This window comes from Columba livia, chromosome 22 (genome assembly GCF_036013475.1).
Source record: "Columba livia isolate bColLiv1 breed racing homer chromosome 22, bColLiv1.pat.W.v2, whole genome shotgun sequence".
Taxonomy (NCBI): Eukaryota; Metazoa; Chordata; class Aves; order Columbiformes; family Columbidae; genus Columba; species Columba livia.
In genome coordinates this window covers 6,297,364-6,318,542 of record NC_088623.1, presented here as the reverse complement: position 1 = coordinate 6,318,542, position 21,179 = coordinate 6,297,364, and the positions used below count along the sequence as shown (strand labels likewise).

The 21,179-nt window shown below is 54.3% G+C and overlaps 1 protein-coding gene and 1 long non-coding RNA gene across 4 annotated transcripts in view; both read right to left on the bottom strand.

Moving 5' to 3' along the window:
* The window catches only part of CCND3 (cyclin D3), a 35,216-nt gene that overhangs the window by 3,373 nt on the left and 10,664 nt on the right, over positions 1-21,179 (bottom strand). For 2 of the 3 annotated variants that reach the window (XM_065039001.1, XM_065039000.1), the window contains exons 2-4: positions 7,407-7,622; positions 1,274-1,433; positions 601-743 (exon numbers count right to left, since the gene is read on the bottom strand). In XM_065039001.1, coding sequence (XP_064895073.1) covers positions 601-743; positions 1,274-1,433; positions 7,407-7,577 — 474 coding nt within the window. In that variant the 5' untranslated portion in view covers positions 7,578-7,622. Of the gene's footprint in view, positions 1-600; positions 744-1,273; positions 1,434-7,406; positions 7,623-9,228; positions 11,508-11,603; positions 20,004-21,179 lie in introns of those variants that run through there. The other variant, XM_065038999.1, reaches the window with a different exon arrangement.
* Positions 4,724-7,400, bottom strand: LOC135576062 (uncharacterized). Its single transcript, XR_010467652.1, has 2 exons — positions 6,919-7,400; positions 4,724-4,955 (listed from the first exon to the last, which is right to left on the bottom strand). It is a non-coding gene; the product is annotated as an uncharacterized LOC135576062 (long non-coding RNA).

Below are 21,179 nucleotides of genomic sequence, written 5' to 3'. Positions count from 1 at the left end.
CCCGCCGCGGCACCGGCACCTTTTCCAAATCCCGGCGCGGCTGTCAGGGGACTGTAACCAACCCGCCCGGCTGCCGGCCGCAGCGCTCGGCCACAAGAGAAGATCAAAAGGGGCCCCTGGCAGCAGCAAAGCTCCCAAGCTCTGCACTGCGGCAGGAGCGACATGGGAGCCCAATAGCGGCGCTGTGCCCGCATCCTGGAACGCTCCCCCCTTCCCGCCCCAGGCTGGGCACCTGCAACCAGACACCGGCGCAGGTCGAGCAGATGCCGAGCCCGGGTTCTCCTGCTGCCCCATCCCACTGCGTCAACCCGATCCCCCAGCCACCTGCCCGTGGGGAACAGCCGCTCCCCTTTGTGCCGCCGCTCTAAGGCTCCCGAGCTCGTCCCGCTCAGCACAGGAGCCAGGAGCCAACTGCAGCCATGGGACCGACAAACCGCGTTTGGAGATGCTCCCTTATCTCCAGGCGTTCCTCAAAGCAAAGTCGGCATCACTACAAACAGCCGAACCGCCTCTCCCTCTAAGAACGAGCAGCAGAAAGAGGAAAGGTTTCACCAGCAGATCCAGCAGCAAAACCGCTTTGTGTCCCCCGTGAGCACTCACCACCTCCGTGCCCGTGATGCTGGCCAGCAGCTCGGTGACGGCCTCGCCACTGAAATCGTTCACAGAGATCGTCAGGCCGTGGATCGCTGCCCCGATGCTGCCCGTCGCGATCATGGAGGGGGGGTACATGGCAAAAGTGTGGTCTAGAGCCAGGGAGGGGACACAAGAAGCGGCCGTTAGCAGGGATGCACGTGGTGAGCTCTTGTCACTGATGTGCCTGGAAAACTTGAGCAGGGCAGACAGAGGGGTCTCTGGCTCAGCACAGGGAAACAGGGGTGAAGGAACAGAGACAGGGTGAGCACCGGAGCGGCTGCACGGAGCTGCTTCTCTGGGTCCATCCACCAAAACAAATCCTGAAGACAAGGCTGCTCTTGTGACAGAGCGAGGCTGATGACAGCTCAGATTCAGCCCAGCCCTCACCCTGGTGCTCTCCCGCCGCAACAGGGGTGGCTCGGCAGCTTTGCTCTTCCCTGGCATCTTTTGGGTACCCACTAAGAGCCCCCAGCACCATTATCCCACTTTGTCAGGGGCAGAAAACATGTCACTGAGCAGCCGAACGCTCTGATTTGAAGGCAGGCAGGTGCTCAGCGCCCCAGAAAGCCGGGGGGTTGCAGAGCAGCCCCCGGTTACCAACCCCCGCCACCCCGGGGGCTCCGGCCAAGCAGACACCCACCCGTGGCACACAGTGCGATAAAGGTCTGCGCGTGTTTCTTCACCAGCTCCATCTTGTCCTTCGGCAGCGGGAGGCGATGGAGGATGTGAGCCAAGAAATCATTTGCTATCACCGAGACCAGGTCCCACTTTAGCTGCTCCAGGACGAGAACCTCCCAGTCCTGCAGAGTCAGACAGACAGACAGACAGAACATTATTCAGCGGGGCTCGACCAGGCAAAAACACTCACAAGATTCAAGGGCAGGTAAGGCCAGCACTTGGGGAAGGGACGGCAGAACAGCACAATCCACGAGACAGCGGAGAAAAGGGGGAACGTTCCTGCCCTGCGACTATGGCCCAAATCCAGCCTTGAGCTGTTGCAAAGCTGGGAATAAAGATCAGGAGAGGAAGCGATAAATCTGGTTTCTTCTTCCCAAGGTGCAGTGGGATCAGCCTTTGACAGCCTCTGCATTGCAAGGTGGCTGCAGCAGCCCGCAGAGGACAATCCAGCACGAGGACACCCCATTCCCGCATTGCTGCTCCGCTCCTCTCCTGTGGACACACACCCAACAGCTGCTGGTGCTGCCCAGCGACGCGCCGGCGGCTCCGTCCCGTGTTGTGCCGCTCTCCGAGCATCTCGCAGGGATTGCTGTGACACTTCCCATGATCCGGTCTCTGCACGAGCTGCAACCGGGAGCAGATGGCGGGAGAGCCAGGTGCTCCCTGGGGGCTCCTCTCGTCTGCTCAGCCCCTCGGGCTCCGCCAGCTCTGGGCGTTAGTCCTGACACCGCCAAGGCCACCGAAGCGCAGAGCGCTTGGCAGAGCCACCACCCGGCAAACCCGACGGGCTCCAGGTGCCACCCAGCACGGTGTAAGGAAGGGGACCCCACGATTCGAGCCTTAGCACAGAATTTGGGACGCCTGTGCTCAGTTCCCTGCTGGGATTTGTATCAGACGTCTCCATTTCAGGGCCCAGTCCTACCCAGCAGAACATCTATTCTGTTCCCAAGCAGTCTAGGATTACAAGCCCAGCGCTGCCCGCAGCCGTGCCAAAGGGCTGCCGGAACAGATGGCTTTGAAGAAGTGAGATTTTTCGTAAGGGCACATCTTCATTTTCTCTCTTGTTTTTTTCTTTAAACCCACTTTCCCCTTACACAACAGCACCAGTTTGGGTTGCTCAAATGAGCAGCGTTGCTCAACCTGCTCCAAACCCCCCATAAGGCCAAACGCACCATATTTTTAAGCCAAATTTGCAGAATAAAAGCAAGAAGAAACCGAGCAGCCGAGCACGGAGGGGACAGCAGCCCAGCATGGCCCGGCTCTTGCTCCCTGGTTTCTCCCCAGAGCTGCGGCAGCTCCCGGGAGCCAGCAGAGCACGTGTGGCAGCGAGCCTGGCCCTGCCGGGACACGCTTTGTCCTCGGAAGGTCCAGGGCGCAGATCAGCTCGGCTGCGAGACCTCACCTGGGACACGCCGGCTCCTGCCACACCAGTGCTGCTCGGGGACAACGGCCGTCCCCTTGCAATGCACAAAAGCAGCTCTTTTCCAGGCAGTACATAGGCTCATCGTCTTCTTAAAAACCTCGTTGTTCCAAAGGCCTGGTCCCGGCCCCAGCCGGCGCTGAGGTGCCAGCTGAAGGCGCCAGGCGCCAAGGACTGTCACCGGCTCACAGGATTTAGCTCAGGGAAGCCGCTCTCCTGCCAACCCACCCTGCTCCTGCCTCCCCTGCTCACCCTGGGGACTCCCCGCTCCAGAGCAGCATGTCAGAATCTCTGAATCACTTATCTGTGGAAGAAGCAGAACAAAAGGCTGCAAGAGATAGGCGAGCAGGTTTGTAACGGCACCACTCAGTATAGCAAACATCCTTTTCCTGGCATTTTGTTTTGCACCTAATTAAATCAGCCTCTGCCTGGCTAATGAAAGAGAGGAAGAAAATGGAAAATGTCCCTTTGTTTCTCCCGCCTGGGGAGCCCACCCTCCTGGGGAAGGGCTGTGAGCTGCCAGCGCTGCCCACCGAGCACCCCACTGCTGGGAATGCAGCGGGTCCTACTGCAAGATCACCAGGGCAGAGCTCCCCACGCTCAGCCAGCATCTGTGGGGCAGACACTGCCCAGGACAGAGCTCCCCATGCTCAGCCAGCATCTGTGGGGCAGACACTGCCCAGGACAGAGCTCCCCACGCTCAGCCAGCATCTGTGGGGCAGACACTGCCCAGGACAGAGCTCCCCACGCTCAGCCAGCATCTGTGGGGCAGACACTGCCCAGGACAGAGCTCCCCACGCTCAGCCAGCATCTGTGGGGCAGACACTGCCCAGGACAGAGCTCCCCACGCTCAGCCAGCATCTGTGGGGCAGACACTGCCCAGGACAGAGCTCCCCACGCTCAGCCAGCATCTGTGGGGCAGACACTGCCCAGGACAGAGCTCCCCACGCTCAGCCAGTATCTGTGGGGCAGACACTGCCCAGGACAGAGCTCCCCACGCTCAGCCAGTATCTGTGGGGCAGACACTGCCCAGGACAGAGCTCCCCGCCACAGGCTGGCTCCCCTCCATCCCACCACAAAGAACAGAAGGGAAGGGAAGCAGTGAGCGTTTCCCACTGCCTGCCCTGACACGGTGATCTCGGAGCTCAGCCCCACCGCACTGAAACAGCCCTGGCTGCTGCCTCTGCCCCTCTCACTCAGACAGACCCGCGGCACAAGCAGAGACGGTTTTACTCCATTTACAGCTCTGCAAACGCAGCTGAGGATGTGACAGGCATGCCAGTTTCTCCCCTTTTCATGCAGCGACAGTCACTCTGCACATGGAGCTCTCCCCTCAGCACACCCACACACGCAGGAGCTGGTGGTGCCGGAGCAGCGCCCAGCTCCACGCTGCAGCAGCGCTGGTTGCAGGAGAAGGTTGCGCTCGATTTTGTCCCTCCCGTTGATCAGGTCCCATTTCACACGATCGCAGGCTCAGCGAGACACCGGCGAAGCGGGAGCAGGCTGCGCTGACTCAGAAAGCGGGTGGAAAGAGCTGCTGCTGGTGGCCGCCCACCGTCCCCAGCCGCTGAGACACAGCTACAGAAATGAGCAGCCATGAAAGTCCAGCTGCAAACAGGAAATCTGGGGCAAACGTTTGTTTCTGTCGCCTGACCAGAGCTCAAGTCTGGATGTCAAGGGTAAAGGTGCCAACTTCAGATGCAGGAACGGTTACGTCTACCCGACCCGTGCAATGAGCAGTAAAACACAAGCATGTTTGCTGGGAGCTCAATGCTCTGCCACAAGTGAACATCCCTTCCTACTCAGCTGTTACCTCCTGCCCTTATTTCTGCTCTTTGTGGCCTCCTGGCACTGCTGCTCCGTTATCTGCCCAGTGGCTTGATCCTGCTGAAGGTCTTTGCTAGGAAATACCTGGTGGTTTGCAACACTGACCTTTGCTCAAAGACCTCAGAGGCAAGACAGTGTATTAGTGGCAAAGCAGGAGGATGAAGGTGACCTACAACTGCTCTCCCCAGCCTTCAGGCAGCTGAACACCCTCTTGCACAGGCCAGAAAAGCCTTTATTACAAAAAAAAGGCAGGTTAGATAACACCCTTGACGGAAATCCAACTTCCTCCAAATGGACAAGTCCCTCGTTGCATCATTTCCTTCTACCTAGAATAACTTCATCAAGATTTTGTTTCAAATGTGTCCCTTCCAAACCGCCGAGCTGGTGCCAAGCATCCCTGCAAGAGAAGGAAGCAAAGCACCGGGAAGGGAGCCGCTTCCTCAGGGCCACGGGACGCGCTGGACGCTGCGACGGCACCGATCCAGGATGCACCATTGTCCAAACCTGGATGGAGAAGCTCCCCTTCCCCTCCCCACCCTCTTCCACTGCAGGATTGTGAAAGAGAAGTAACATTACCACGATTAGCACAGAGGAAGAAAACAGCAGCTCGCCCTGGTTTTGTAATCAGGGCATTAACGCTCGTCAGGTCCCAAAGCAAAGGTGTTACCTCCAATCCCTTTTTAGAGTGGGGAGCGATGGGAGGCTGGAGCAGGGTCTGCTCCCAACAGGGTTAAATATCCACCGAAAGCCGTGTGGGGCAGGGAAAGCCGACCCTGGATCTGGGGTGCAGAGCATCTCCTGCCCAGACACCCGCAAACGCCTCAGCACCTCTGCTGAGGTTTGCGATTCCTTCTGCTCGCACCGACTACCAGCAATAAACCCCACGTTACTGAGTCCTCACGGGCACCCCCTTGGGAAAGAGAAAAAGGATGTCAAGCTGTCTCAGGCTATCCCAAGAAAGGACTTTTGACCCCCAAAATGAAGCCATTCTTGTCCGCCTCAACTGCACATTGACTCTGGAGCACAAGGATGAAGGAGCTCGGCGCCCAGTGTCAAGCTGTGCCGCCCGTTGTGCGTGTCCTGGGATCCTGGTGGGGAAAAAGGCGCCAGAAAGGAGAAGAACTCCGGTACCAAAACCTGCACCAGCGGGAGCGAGCAACAGGCGGCAGACAGCACTTCCCTTCTTCCTCCCCACCCCGACACCGCCCAGAGGGAGAAAGGAAGATGAACATTGTGGCACCGCTTGGCCACAGCTTCCTGCTGACAGACCTCTGGGGGAAAGAAATAAAAGAGACTCTGAGCGAGGAGGCGTCAGCGTTTGAGTGCGAGAGTGAAGGGAAAGCTCCAGGGATGATGCACGTGCTCTGCCCGCTCGTCTCCTAACCGTTCTCCTTGGGACAGCCTGCTACAACGGTCCGGATTCAGCTGAAAAAATCCAACCCTCACCAAAAATAAACCAACAGATAAATCACAATGAAATACAGTTGGGACCATGAGATATGCACAAGGTGCACACCAAGTCCAATTCCTTGTAGCCCAAGGTCCACGCTGCAGCAATCACTAGAATTTGCTGGGATGCTCTGCAGAGGTGATGGCAGCGGGACCCCCTTTAAAGCCTGAACCGGAGAGGGAGATGGAGGTGAAGCATGGCTGTAAGTTTGCCTTCCTGCAACCCGTATTCTTGGACAGAGAGCTCACCCAGCGCTCCGAAGGGACACAAACCTGACCCTGGCCCACGACACGTGTTTTGATCAGCTCCACGCTCCTGAGAACACAGAGAGCAGCAGCCTCGCTGGGACACGCAGCCCGTTTGCCTCCAAGGAGGCTGCTGGGCACCTCCTGCTCAGCTTGTTCCCTCTGCAACTGGGGCAACTTTTGCCGTCCCAGCAGAAAAGTGGACACAGGCCAGTCCCATTCCCCTCTCCAGGGCGAAGCTGTGCTGGCAAAGCAGGAGAAAGCCCTTGCACACCGAGGTTTTGTGGCAGACCCCGCAGCACCGCCACAGCTCAGCATTCAGAGGAGCAACGAGCAGTCGTGTTTCCTCTGCGCATTCCCATCCCTCACCGGTATTTGTGGTAATGATCCACGTGCTTTTTCTGTGAGTGCTACTTAAGGCAACAACCACCCACAAGTGAGTCTGGGGAGCGAGGGATGGAGCTGAGGGGGTTTTCCCCAACCTTCACGGGCACTTGGAAAAACCACGTTCATACAAGAGTTCCCCAGTTACCAGAACTCCCTCCGATTCACATCTGAGAGTTTTGTGGGTTCACTCCCCACCCTGGGGACAAATCACACTCAGATCATCTCACCCACCCCAGCCCGAAAAAAAAAAATAGGTATTTAATAAGGCGATGACTAACCCTGAGAAATTCTCGTAGGCAAACTGTCTCCAGGGGTGTTTGTCACTCGAAGCGAGGTGGCTGTTTCCTCCCAGCACAGAAGGCCCCCAAGAAAAGGGGTTCTCCAATTTCCTCCCCCATTGGCAAAGTTGAACTCTGAGGTTTGGATCTTTGCTCTGAACTTTTATCAGACGAGAAAATGCTTTGCCTTTCAGAGCCTACACAGCTTCTGCCTGAGCGTGCGGTGGGGGAGGCGAAGCAGACCTGCTCTAGCTGGAGGGTGCAGAGCAGGACCTGGGCTGCAGAAGGTCCCGCTCACTCCCTCCCCTTGGCACCGCACCCACCGGGACAAGGACAGAGGAGGGTGGTTGAGGAACGCAGAGGAAGGTGAAGAACCGGGAAAAAGAGAACAGGAGGAGACACGGAGGCCAGGGTGCTGCCAAGCAGCAGGATGCAGGAGATAAAGCGAGCTGGGGAGGAGGCGGAGGGCTGGAGATAGGGGTGGTTACCAGGAGCTGCTGCGGCGTGATGGAGTTGTCTGTGTAGATGCAGAGCTTCTCCACGGTCAGGGGCATGGTTTCGCGCAGCTTGGACGCCAGGAGCATGCAGACCGCTCCCAGCAGCTGCAGGTGGCTTTTCCGCATGGAGACCGACGACAGGTAGCGATCCACGTAATTCATGGCCAAGGGGAAGACCTCTTCTTCGCACTTCTGCTCCTCGCACACCTGACAAAAACCAATTACAAAAATAAATAAAATGAAAAGGAAGTTTTAATCAGCACAGGACTCCCCAGACCCTGCCTGCACCGCAGCTTCAAAGCTTTTGGTTGTGATGGTGTTTCACACTTGTCTGCAGGGCCCTGGAGGCACCTCGGTGCTAAGGAATAAATGAGCTATGGGTGCGAAGCCGATGACTTCGGGGGGATTACAGCAGCAACAAGGCTGACCAATGCCCTAAGACTTCATCTTCCTGTGGAAAGAAGCAGAACTTATGTGTTGCTAGAAAAAGTGCACAAATAAGGTAAGACCAAAATTGCATTATTTGGCCCCTTTTTGAAGGTCTCCGGGCAGCTGTACAGCAGAGCTGCCACCTTCTGCTCTGTGGGGACTGGGGACCTATGCAGAAAATGAGGAATTTTAGCAGATCTCCAGCTGGAGCCCAAACAGAGCAGGATCCACAGTTTCTTTTGGCAATTCCACCTTAAGTGGTCCAGAGACACGAGAAGAATCAACAGCAGAGCCCGGATCAGTGGTTGAGTCTGACAGATCTCCTCCTTCAGCCGTGAACGGAATCCAGGAGCTCTGAATTTCAGTCCTCTGCTCTTATCTCTTAACCAATACCAAAACATATTTAACTTCCTTCTTTCAACACAACCATAAAAATACTGAGGTTTCTCCTCACACAGCAGCAGCCGCCTCCCCCTGCACAAGCTGCCCTGGGGACACCGACACGGTCCTGACAACTGCCAAGTGTCACCCGCTCCTCCACAGCCACCAGAGCTGCACAGGAACAGGCTCCAGAGCAGCATTTATCTATCTGCGCTTCTCAGGAAGGGAATTGCAGAAACAGAACAATAATAGCAGTGGGGGGGAAGGCAAAACGTTCATTATTTCTTTTGACAGAAGCAGGCAGCTTCTTGCAACGGTGGCCGGGGTGCAGAGCAGGCAGGCTTGATCCCAACGTCATTTGTCCTTTGCAAAATCTGTTCTTTCTTTCTCTATGGAGACTGTTTGCCCTGACGGTCTCACGAAGAGACCCATGAAGTTTCCCCTGCACTGAACTGCATCCCGCAGCGAGCTGCATTCATTTTTCATTTAGGGAAGTAAACGGTAGTGATCTTATTCTCCCCCTTTAATCGGGCGTTTTCAGCCCCATTCAGGACACGCACGTCTCCAGGCGGCCGCTGCACAGCTGAGCTCTCCGCCCAGTCTGGCGGAGCAGGGCGCAAACTGGGGTCCCTCTGTAGCGGGGCAGCACAGGCTGTGGGCTCGGGGTTCTCTGCTCCGCCTGCATGGGACAATCGCGTCTCCCAGCACAGACACTGCACGGTGCAGAGCGCCTTCCTCACCCGCCTCCAACCCTCCATGTGCAGCGCCGTTCCTCCCTACCGGCATAACCCCCACACCGGAGACATGACCGCCGGCGCACACCGAGCCCTGGGACCTCAGGACTTCCCTGTCCCCTGGACTGTCCCTTGCAGCCCTGCACACGGTCCGCCCGCCCCTGCCCCGCGCTTCTCCCGCCGCAGCAGCAGCAGCAGCGCGCACGTTTGCAAGCGCGGAAAAGCGGCGGTGGCCGGGCAGGGCGCGGAGGCAGCGGGGAGCCCCGTACCTCCAGCATCCAGAAAGCCAGCATCTTCCGCATGTAGGGCTTGATCTCCCGCTGCACGCAGTGGAAGTAGGAGACGTTGGGGCTGTAACGCTCCTCCTGGCTCAGCAGGTTCTGCAGCACCCGCCGGTCCCCCAGCAGCTGCGGGTCGCGCCCGGCGCGGGGCACACGGGGGACGGCTTCCACGCACAGCAGCTCCATGGCCGCGGAGCAGGGCGCGCAGCGCGGGCGGGCAGCGCGGGCGAACGCACAGTCGGGCACCGCACACCCCGCCGGCTCCGCTGCAGCCGCCGCGGGACGCCGGGAACTGGCCGCGCTCCCAGGGGGCGGGGCCGCCGCCCACCCCGGGGCGCCCCACCGAGCCCGGGCGGCCGAAGTGCGCCGAGTGGGCGGGGCCACCGCCGCCTCCCGGCCAATCCGCGAGCCGACCGGCAGCGACGCGCCGAAAGCGGGCGGTGGCCACGCCTGCCAGGGGCGGGGCGAAGGGCGCGCCGGCGGGCTGGCAGCACGTGGGGGCTGCTGCCATGTTGGAGGCGCGGGTTGGGGGGCTGAGACCGGCCACCCGCGGGTCTCCTCCTGTCCCTCTGCTGCGGCACCGGCGGCCGCACGGGATCCCCCCGTGTGTGCAGGGGCCGCGCCCCGGTGCCCAGGCTGCGGAGGGACAGTCCTGGAGTTCGCAGGGAGGCTCCTGTCAACCCAACATTTGCAAGTTTTTAAGAGTAACTTTTTCAGTATTTAGTCCCATACATTTTTGTGTGTGTGTCTGACCAAATTCCTTCAAGGCTATGAAAATAATTGGCTGTGTACGTACTTGGAGCTGGTCCGTACTAAGCCTGTTGTCTTCCAGAAGTTACTGTGATGTTACTACTGGTGCAGCTCCATGGGAGATAGCAACTTCAGTGTCTGCTGAGATAAGGGCTTGTCAGGCTTGGCTGGTTTCTCAGAATAATTAACAATTGTTTGGAAATACCTTTGCAAATTGTACACTGAATGGCTACTTACTCTAGGAATTTTAAAAGTCTTTCGAGTAAGTTTGCGCTGTGACTTCCAGAGCACAGGATTTGCTCGGAGTTAGTACCCAAGTCTGCTTCTGGTTGACCCAGCAGTAATTGCTTTCTGGTATGAGAAACTGAAGACAATGGGCTGTAATTCTGGCCACGCTGGCACTGGCTACAAAAACTGCAATGTCTTGACTTTGCAAGTGCCAATGGGAAGGGTCAGAAAACAGGATAAAATGTACAACATATTCTCTAACTGGAAGGGGGGGATGGATTGCCTTCAACCTTGCAAATGAGAAGCTCCTCGCAGAGTTGAAAGAGCTCAGGAGGTCCATTTTTAGCAAAAGTTGCCCATACCTGTTGCAAAGGCAATGTGTCACATGGGCTGACCTGCCTGGTGACGGTGCCACAATGTGGCATTTGCAGCAGCAGCTGGAACCAAATGATCATAATCCCCCATGTGAGAGGTGGGAGATACTTTCCAGGCCAGCACCATCTCTTTCTCTGCTTGATTCCACCGTTGCCTGCCCACCCTGCCCGCTGTACCCTCTCAGCTGAAGCACCGCAGCCGCACGCGCTGTATTGCACAGGGCAGTGTGTTCCATTTTGCAGCACAGGACTGCGGGGCTGAGAGCACGGGGCAGGGAATCAATGGAGATGAACCCAGATTCCTCTCACAGCAGTAACCCGTATCTGCAGCCCTGGGGAGGAAGCCGCTTGTGTTCAAAGGGGACGGAGCAATGGAATTTGTAGAAACTGAGGACTGTTGGGATGTGGTATCATACAGAGGGGACTCAGCTGGAACATCTCCGACCAGTCCTGCTGGAGTTCACCTCGGTCCACGCACTTGTGTGTATTTAATGGTCAATGAACAGAGAACCGAAGGAGTTAGAAGTGGAGCGAATGGCCACAGTAGCTACTCCCCACACACAAGTCACTTCTATGTGTGCCATTTTCACAAGTTTAGTATTTTTTTATATTTTCAGTCATCTAAAAAGAGTCTCTTAATGAAGAACAAACATATGAAGTTAATAAGTGTAAGTAAAACAAGACTGAAGTCTTTGTTCTCCCTGCTTGGGATGTTTCTGTGTGTGCTGGAAATGAAAACCATCTTTTTGATCAGAGGTTTAGAGGTGCAAAATACCACTCCTGACAGCAAACCCAAAGGTCACCTACATAACACACATTTCAGGCGCTGGAATCCCATCCCTACGCTTGCACAGCCAGCCTCTGTACCTCCATGCGGTACAGCCTCCGTACCTCCATGCGGTACAGCCTCCGTACCTCCATGCGGTACAGCCTCCGTACCTCCATGCGGTACAGCCTCCGTACCTCCATGCGGTACAGCCTCCGTACCTCCATGCGGTACAGCCTCCGTACCTCCATGCGGTACAGCCTCCATCCTCTGCGAGGTACAGGAAACACTGCAATTTGTTCATGATGCCGTCAGCATTGACTCGTTGTGCTGGACGCCCTGGGAGCACCACACGGCACAGTGACGCAGAACCGGAGAAAGGGAAGGGGGAGAGAATTCCATCAATCCCATCCCTGCTTTAAAATGAAAAAGAATTTCTGTAGGTGAGATGAGATTCCCAAATCCCCCTCCCAACTCACTCACTTCCACCTTACAAATAAATCTTCCGGTGGTGTGGGCAAGAAATATTTGAAGAATCTATGGGAGATTTTTCTGTGGACCAGTCAGCTGGTTTTAATCCGGGATGACCCCCCCCACTCATTGTGAGCAGCATCCCCCATTTGTGCAGGGGAAGAGAAGGGCCCCACGTCCCACATTTTTAGTAAAAATAGCAGCTATTTTCTTTAGTCAGGCAAAGGGAAACCACAGCACCGGGGTCTCGGTCTTTCTGGTTTCTGGGCTGTGCCTTTTGAAATTGAAAGTTTCGGGCCCTTTCCCAGCCTTGCGGGTCGCCCTCCCGTGTCCCAGTGTCTGCCCGTGGTTCCGACAGCCCGCTCGGCTGGAGCACGTTGCATAAGAGCGCGTCCCTTCCAGATGATGACTTGGCAAAACCGATGCCTCTGCAAGCCACATTATCAGGCTAGAAAGGCAAATTACAGACTGCAGGCATCCTAAAAAGCCTATTGTGTGGGTGTGCGGAGGGAAAAGGAGAAAATTCCAGGAAAACCAAATGTTGGTCACTGCTGTCCATAGATAGTCAGCTTCCTGGTTTGGCAAGAGAGAGCACAGCAATATTATAAAAGGAAATTCCTTCAGAGTAAAAATTAAAAAAACCTGATGGCCTCCAGACTTCCAGGATCTCCAACCAGCAATGTTATTCTTTGCTGAATCATAAAGGGCGCTCATTTTTTTGGTATGTTGATGATGAATTGAGAAAGAGTGACCAGCAGCTGGGGCTTTGAAAGGGGCGACGCGGCTGCAGGCCGGGCTGTGAGGGGCAGCCGGTGCCAGCCCTGCCCGTGGGTCCGGACTAAAGCTGTTCCACAGGGGCAGGTCTGCCTGCTCCCCTCTGCAGAAAGTTCTTACGTGTGTGGCTCCGCAGCAGCGGGTTTGGCCCCAAAGGCCGTCAACAAACGTGCTCAGTACCTTTTCTACACCGCTTTCTATGTCTTACACTTTATATCTCCCTTCTGCCCAATTTTTGATATAGCAAGAGCTAAGCCATCTTCTGCCTTGGTCATCCTGCAACTACGGCATCATCGGTGACATCAAAATGAAACTGCTTAACATACACGAAGGACTTGAAAACCAAATCCAATGAGCAAATAACTATATAATTTGCTGTAGGAAATCCCCAAAATAAATTGAAAAACAGGTACCATTTTGTGCGTGTGTGAGAAAGAGCGAAGGTGGTATTTCACATTCACTGGTGTGAGGATTTCAGAGCACTCCAAACACCCTGATCTGCTCTATTTCACGTGGATTTTCCCGCTCCTCAGCCATTCTGCTGGCCAGGAGAGCCCGGGATTTCCTGGGCTCGGTCCCAGGCTTAAGCACAAGACCGGCCCCCGTAGCTGGCTCTTTCTCCTTTCCCTCATCGTGTTCATTTGTAACTTAGAAAAAATGCTTTCGCTGAATTGAAGGGAAGTTTGGTGGAGTACAAGTTCAACATTTGACCCCGGGGATGTGTTTCCTAATATCTTTCCCATTACTGGCAAGCACCGCCTTCCCTTCCCTTTCCTCTGAGTTGGTCAGACTTTTGAGCACAACTAATTAGTTCGGAGTGATATCATCTGAATACTGGATCTCAGCAATGCTTAAATAGACCCAGTAATGATACACATGAGAATCCCAAAGAAGAAAGCTTGCTGCTTCGAAGGGCCAAATGTAACTTATCATTGACTTAAATCCTCTTATTAGAGCAGCTTTGGGTACAATTTGGACCAATTGTCTGTTTAAACACGAGTGTGCCTGTTGATACTCTTTGGGTTTACGCCGTATCCATCACTTCTGTATCTCAGCATGCCCGTTCCTGGGATATTTATCAATCTGATAATATGCGTTCCTTAACCGGGCTTATTAAAGGAGGGAAAGGGCTGGATGTAGGGAAGCCCGTTGCTTAGGTGGCTTCCAGAACAGAGCAAAGAAGTGCTTGGGAAGAGGTATAAATGCATGGAAAGAGACGCATTTGTAAACAAGCATTTAACAGGCAATTTGCTACGTCTTCTGGCAAATCCTTAGGAGTAAATTTCCAAAGCTTTGGCTTTGGAGCGTCTCCATTTCGGAGCAGCTGCGCCAGATGTGACTCCAGTGGCGTCAGCCCGGTTTGCCTCAGCTGATGATTTAGGCCAGAGATTTAAATGTAGTTTCACCTGACTTTTTATGAAGAGCATTGGAACGAGTTTGTCTTCATCTGTCTCTTTAGCAGCTGTTTTCTGCCTCAGTTCCCTTTTCCTAACGAAATCTAAAATTAAGTCACATTTTCATTGACTCAAACTCGTACCCTAGTGAGCCATCCCCAGGTGAACCTTCAGTTTTGCTCCCAAATCAGGCATCTTAGAAACCAGGCAAATTCAGCTGGTAAAGATAGAAAGACAGACCATAGGAAAAAAAAATGCAAAGCTGAAACCAATCAATTTCAGAAAGCAAACTGGGCTTGGAAAGCCCCCAGTTGTGATATATTTAGCTCATTTCAGGGGATTATCTGTGGTCGCCAATTATGCAAATTGTTAAAAAATACTGCCCTGAAATTTTACATATGAAGTACAACTTTTTTACAACACCCTTCCCTTGTCCATCCTCCCTGCCCTGATCTCATTGCCTACATCTCGCACACCCTGTTCGGGAGATGAGACACCTTTGGGTTTTTCTAAGAAGTTTTGCTTGCGTGCAGTTTGGCGTTTGATGTGGCCAGCCCGGTGCCCGGTGCCTGTTTGCCAACGCAAACTGCCAGTCGGCGACTCGGGGCCAGCTCGAGGCTTCCCAGCCACACGGGCAGCAAGGGAGTTCGTGCTGGAGAGAAGATCCACCAGGCCCGGTGCAGCGATGGGAAGGGAGAAGGGAAAGCCCTTGGAAACAGCTCTGGCTCAGGCAGGAATCTCATGGCATCAGTCAAGTCTGTGCTGGAGCTGGTTCCGGAGGCAGGACTGTGCTGTGAGGCACGCTCGGCCCTCCAAACTGCAAAGGAGGAAAATTTCAAGGACCTACAAGCCGCAGTGATGAAGTACGGGCTAAAGGGAACGTCACAGCCTTGTGTTAACAAATGGAAATAAAATATAATCCACACAGAAGCGCAGCCATCGTTCAGAAAACCTGCAGCCTCAGGAAGTCTCCTTCTCAGAACGCCTTTCCCCGAGGGCACAAATCTCCCTGTATTTCTTGTGCCTGTACCTCTGTATATCCCAACAGATGCAGAGAGATCAAATTCACCGAGATTTAGTATCTGTAATAAAATACGGATGTGTTTCTCCCAGCAGTTCTGGTGGTTGTATATTATCTACATATGCTTCTGCATTCATGTCATCAGTAATTACTGACATTAACAACGCGCTAATGAGCTACACTTGGTGGACACATACACATCACTGGGCAAGCAGCATTCCCCTGTATTTAGGCAGATCTTGGGTGGAGCAATTCCAGCAGTCGCCTGGTACATTAACCAGGTCTTCCAGCACTAACCTACTGCCTTGCACTTGTTCGGAGCCTGCAGCACGGGAGCTGCTGCTCCTGCCTCTCCCAGCATCACGGCAGTGAAGAAGATGCCTCCTGAGACACCACAAGCTGAAATTAGTAGTGGTTTAAAGGGCTGTATCCTATACTGGTATTGCATCCTATACTGGTATTCCTGCTGGACAGCCACAACTAGACCTGCCACCGAAAGCAATTCTTCAGTTTACAGCCATGCCCTGTGTGTGTGAGCAGAAATATTGTCATTGTCACTTGGCTACAAGAGCCTGAGCAGAAGGGAATCAGATCTACTGTCGTGCAACACCCGAGTCAGCCTCCTACCAGGATATGGTCTGTAGCAATTGAAATACAAACTTCCTTCCCACTGCAAACTGCCAAACAAAGAGGTTCCTGCGCTCAGGCATGAGTGCTGCTGAGTTTATTTTTGTAGCTGGCAGACCATGTCCCCAAACCAAGCGTTAACGTCTGGGCAGGAGCAGCCTGTGGATGTCGGGTGGAAGACCCGAAATCCTGCTGGATGGGCTCTGGGCGGCTGCTGGCACAGTGATGAATCCAGTGTCGGGTCCACGCTGAAGAACCCTCTGTTCCTACTGGTATTTTGAAACTGCACAGCATTAGCAGCTGCGGGAGGAAAGACGCGGGGATGGCAGCGTTTAGCAGACCTGCAGAGAAATGCAGGAGCATTCCTGCTTATGGATGAGGAAAATGAGGCACTGGAACGACTTGCTTCTCACACCCTGGCAGGTGAAAGCCAGGCCTAGACAGGGAGCCTGCAAATCCCAAGTCCCAGCGTGGTGTCTGTTCCACAGCCCAGCAAACAAGGAGACCTTGCAGCTGCTGTTGGCTCCTCTTCACCTGCGTGCTGGGGGAGGCTCCCGCTGCTCAGCCACCTTGCCAGTCCCCGTCGGGCTCCGCACCACGGGAAGCGCAGAACCGCTGAACAGCCCATCGTGGAGCCACTGATTATCTGCACAGCGAGGAGCGTGGGGCTTACCAGACCTCCTACAACAGTCATTACCGTGAAAATGTCTCGGCGAAAGCCTGTGAGGGAATGAGGAGTATGTGGCACACTCATGAGAAACATGGGGACAAGGACACAGGGGTTGTCACGGCCCAGCGGGCGCAGCGGTGTCAGCTTTGCTTTTCCTTGACCTGGAATGCCCTGCCTTTGTTCTGCAAGCGTGACTTTGGAACAGATCTCTAGAGGCTCCCCTTTGGATTTTCTTTCTGTTTTGGACCAGCCTGGTCCCTGGCCAAGCTGGACTTGCTGATGTGACCCCAGGGAGAGGAAAAGGACAGCTCCAGCTACACCTCCAGCAGACCAAGGGAGAACTGAAGGGGTGGAGAGCTGCAAAGGGCAAGTGGAGGAAACGTGCGGAGAACCGGGCAAAGCGAGGAAGATGAGCCGCATTGTTCTGCTCATTCTGTGACGAATGCGTGAGGCTCAACTGGCAAGGTGACAGAGGAGACGGCTGGTCAGAGCCAGCCAAGGAACTTTCGTTTCCCAGGCTGAGCTCTGAGCAGCACACATGATGGAAAGTAGAGTGACTTGTTTCTCCTCCCACCTGAGCTCCAGGGGCTTCTTGCATTCAGAAAAAGCAAACGTCAAATTGGCACGAGATTTTGACTTCTCAGCCCAGGCAGACAGAAGCTGGGAAGACGCATGCATGCGCAGAGAGCCAGGAGGAGAAAGAAAAGGGAGCACAAGGCAAGAAAAACTAAAAGCTAGATCAAGGGCTGAGTTTTCAAAGGCATTCAGCAGCCAGCAAATCTTTTTGTTCTCAAGGCAGTGGTGGAAGCAGCAGGGTCTGGATTATTCTGAGCATTTTTAGAAGCCTGCCCCCTGCCCTTCCACGCCTCTGATGAAGGTTTCACAGAGAGCAGATCTGTTTGATTGAAAGGCATGATCCTGTGGTCACAGATGTAATGCACAGGTCTGGGTGTCAGAACAGAAGCTGTGAGAGACTCATCGTCCCCCTTGACGCAGCCACCTGGGAGCAGGTGCCAGGCCGCGTGTTCTCCAGTGACCCGGCCTCCCTGCACTGTGTCAGCACCACTGTCTCACAGCTCACAGGCCCTGCAGTGCAAAATGTGAGTGTAAAAACACAGGGAGTACCTGAGCCAGCTTTTCAGTGATGGCCTGAACACCTGGGAGAGAGTCGAATGCACAGCAGTTCATTCCTGCAAACGGTGACTGATGCGTTCAGGTCCTGTCCTGAGCTCAGAGGCTGGGGAGCACAGTCAGTCTGCACCCAGCTCCAGGACTTACCAAAAGACACCAGGTCAGCTGGGATCTTGTCTTTTCCTTGCCAGAGAAGAACAAAGTCTTAACAGCTACAGAGGAGGAAAGAACAGGAGGCCCTAGAGGGACGTAAAGAAGTTGGAGGGGACGGGAGGTGACAGTCAGACCTCAGCACGACTTCAGTCTCTTGTATGACATCAATGCATCGCTTGCTCTTCTGTCCGGAGCCCCTTTCCTGCGGTCACTCCGGCGCAGAGGAGCTGTGGGCACGTTTGCAGTTACCGCTGGGCCGAGATGCAGTGCTGGGTGACCAGGGAGCCACAGTCCCCTCAGCACGCAGGGCTGGCGGGACCCCGTCCTGCCCCGGCGAGGATCAGGCGATGTGCTCCCGCATAAAGCACAGCTGAAGACGGAAGGGCTTAATGTTTGAACAAAAGCTGTGACCAGCATCAGTGGAGCCAGGAGCAGATTCTACTTGGAAAAAAACCCCTTTCTGCTGGCAACCACAGTGAAAGGACTGAGATCTGGGTCTTCTTAGCAAACTGCTGGGCCTGGGAGTGCTTGAAAGGTTTCCTAGAGACAACAGTGCAGCGCATGGAAATGTTCTCCGTTTGCAACAGCACTTCTACCTCGTTCTTCTCAGTGCCCCAACCTAAGCACGACCTTTGGGGGTTTGACAGCTAACAACAAGTCCTGGCTCCTGCCACTTCCTTTTGAGCCTACAATGCCAACTTCTTGCAATTCCTAAGCAAGATTACAAGCCAGAAAGAACTTGGATATTCTCTGGATATCAAGACTACCTTGTATTCTAAAATGCATGAGAGGAGATGCTAAACCACACGCTTCAGAGTCAACACCAATAACGGTTCTCACAAATGATCTCTGGGCTGCTTGTGCGGGGTGGTTCTGCCTCCTCCTCGGCGAGGAGGCTGTGAGTGATCCTTGGGTTTCATCAGCGCAGCCATCGCTCTTTCTGAGTATCTTTACAAGTCTCCCAGAGAGAACGAGGCGCATTGTTCCCATCTCCCAGATAGTGTGATGTACAATAAAAACATATAATAAATGTTCACAGTAAAAAACAAGACCTGGCTGGCTGCAAAGCTGCCTTACGGAGCGGGCAAGTGCAGACAGGAGCGCCGTGCCCGGAGAGACCCGGGTCAGCTTTGCCAGCATTGGGTGGGCTCCGCCTGATCCGTCCACGCAAAAACTTCACTCATTTCACCACGGAAAGAATATTGTGGTGGCAAAACCATTTAAATGTAACTATATTTAAATTAGTATATATATATGTAAAATAAACCATGTTAATGACCATATTTGTATAAAAGCATCTACTGCTCTGACTCTGCTGGCAAATAAACCTCCTCCCCCGGCTCGGGAGCTGTTTACGTTGGCGAAGCGCAGAGCAGACCTGCATCTTCTGAGCCCCCGTGGTTACCGGGGCAGGCAGCAGGCAGATACGCTGCATAAATCATAGCTGCAACATGGGAAACGCTCGTTACCATGTGAAACACAGAAACCGAGACTACTGCAATTAATTAAAATAGGAAATCAGAGCTGGGTCACTAGAGCCTAACCACAGAAGAGTGGGGAAAAAACAAACCATTTGGGGGAAAAAATAATATTCTCAAGGCCCCACAAAGATAAGTATCAGAGGCTACACCCCAGCTGACCCCTCGTCACCCTGGTACTGAGCACACGGCTCCCGGGCGGGCAGGGTGGAGCTGCCACATCTGGACGGGGCTCTGGCCCCCGCCCGCCACAGCAGCTGGAAACGGCTCGAGAGACAGAGAAGCCTCAGCAAAACAAGAAACTCTAGAGGATGTTTTTCTCCAAAGAGGCTGGGAAAGTATTTGATTTTTTCTACCTGAAAATAAGCATATAGGTATGTTATATTCTGCCCAGTTCATCTCTCTGTGTTTCCCTCAAGGCCATGCCATGCTGCCCGTCCTTTCTGGGGTGGAAGCAGCAGCGTTTGGCTGCGGTACCGTGAAGGGGGATTTTTACTGAGGCTACTGGACATAAACACACCCTGTGGTGCTGTCTGTCTGTCCCGGCCCCAGCGCTGCAGCCCAGACTGACCGCAGCGGGTCTCCCTGCGCTGCGGCACGGACCAGAGCTGGGCAGGGAACATTCTTCCCATCCCACAAAAATCTTCCTGTTCTGCACCAGGATGAAGCCAAGGCCTCTCAGCGCTTCTCGCCTTGTTTTCTAAAGCAAAAAGACATATGCAATCCTGCTGCGTGCATCCGTCCTCCCGTTCCCGTAAATTCTTAATCCTTTGGCCAGTTTTGACCAAGTCTGACTTGATCAGGTAAAGGTTCCACCAGTGTTATGTTCCCACAAGTCTCAGACGAGGAGGCAGCTCGGGAGAAGAGAGACCCACATCACGCTACCACTGAGAAATCGATCCAGTCCTTCAGACACCAGATAACACATAGAAAAATCAGCACTGGGGCACAGCGAGCATCCCTCCACCCTGCCTCTTCACCACTTTGCAGGACACTGCCTTTCATTATTTGTTCTCTCTTCGCTGTCACCCCACAGGTCTTTACCAGACCTTTGCAGATGGTGTCTCAATGCCTAATCACGCATCCCAGCTTTTGCATTATCTGGGTCCCAAAGGCCACCCCGCAACACACATCCATGCCAGCAAGGTCAGAGATAAGCAAAAGGTCCTTTTGTGCTCCTGTCTCCCTGCCCGGGTTTCTTAGAATCTAGCTGCCCTCAGAAAGAAAAAGACAAACAACTGCACGGGTACAGCGACTGATAGTGCTTCTGTACGCCCCTGGCACTGTCTTCCAATGCCCAGGCAAGAGGGAGAGGTTGCCCCAAGGTGTTGGCAGGCTCATATCCCTACGCACAGGGACGACTGATGGCAGCAAGGTGGGGAAAGAGCTGATTGCCTTGTAGAGGTAGCTGTGCAATCAAACCTGCAGGCTGAGCAGGCGATCGGCTTGCACAGGAAGATACGAACAGACACAAGAGAATCCACCCGTGGCCTGCAAGAGGTGGGGATGATGCTGCAGGCTGGCAGGGAGGTCTGTGAGCAAAAGGAGCTTTTAAACAGAGTGGGATTCCCGCAGGTGCCGAGAGCTACGACAACACCAAGCTTGGACCTAGCTCCACAGCGCAAGCTGGGGTTGGTGATGGGTCAAAGGGCTGGGACACCAAGCTGGTGTCCAGGCTGACCCTCGCTGGTCATCGGCTCTGAGCTGGGGGGGCTGAGAACTGATTGCTGATAACTCCTGCTTTTAACAAGGGGGAGGCTAGAAGGTGCTTTGATGGAGAAGTAGTATCATCCATACTGAATCACATCTCCCTAGGCCTGTGTATTTTGAAGCGTGCTTAACTTTATTTCCATCACAGCTGCTGTGAGTTTTGCTCCCATCTTAGGCCAATAACAACAGCTTTGGAAAATCCCATCAGCGCAGTTCAACAGCGGTGAATTAGTTACTACCTGCAAAGTGCTTGGACAGCGTAGATTCCTCAAGCAGGCAGCACAAGTGCTGCTGCTTCTGGGTGAAGAAAACACATGGAATATGCGTTTAACTTAACAGATGTTCCTGCCAGTGGCGCTGCCGGAGCCCTTCGCCTCTTAGCAAGCGGTTAA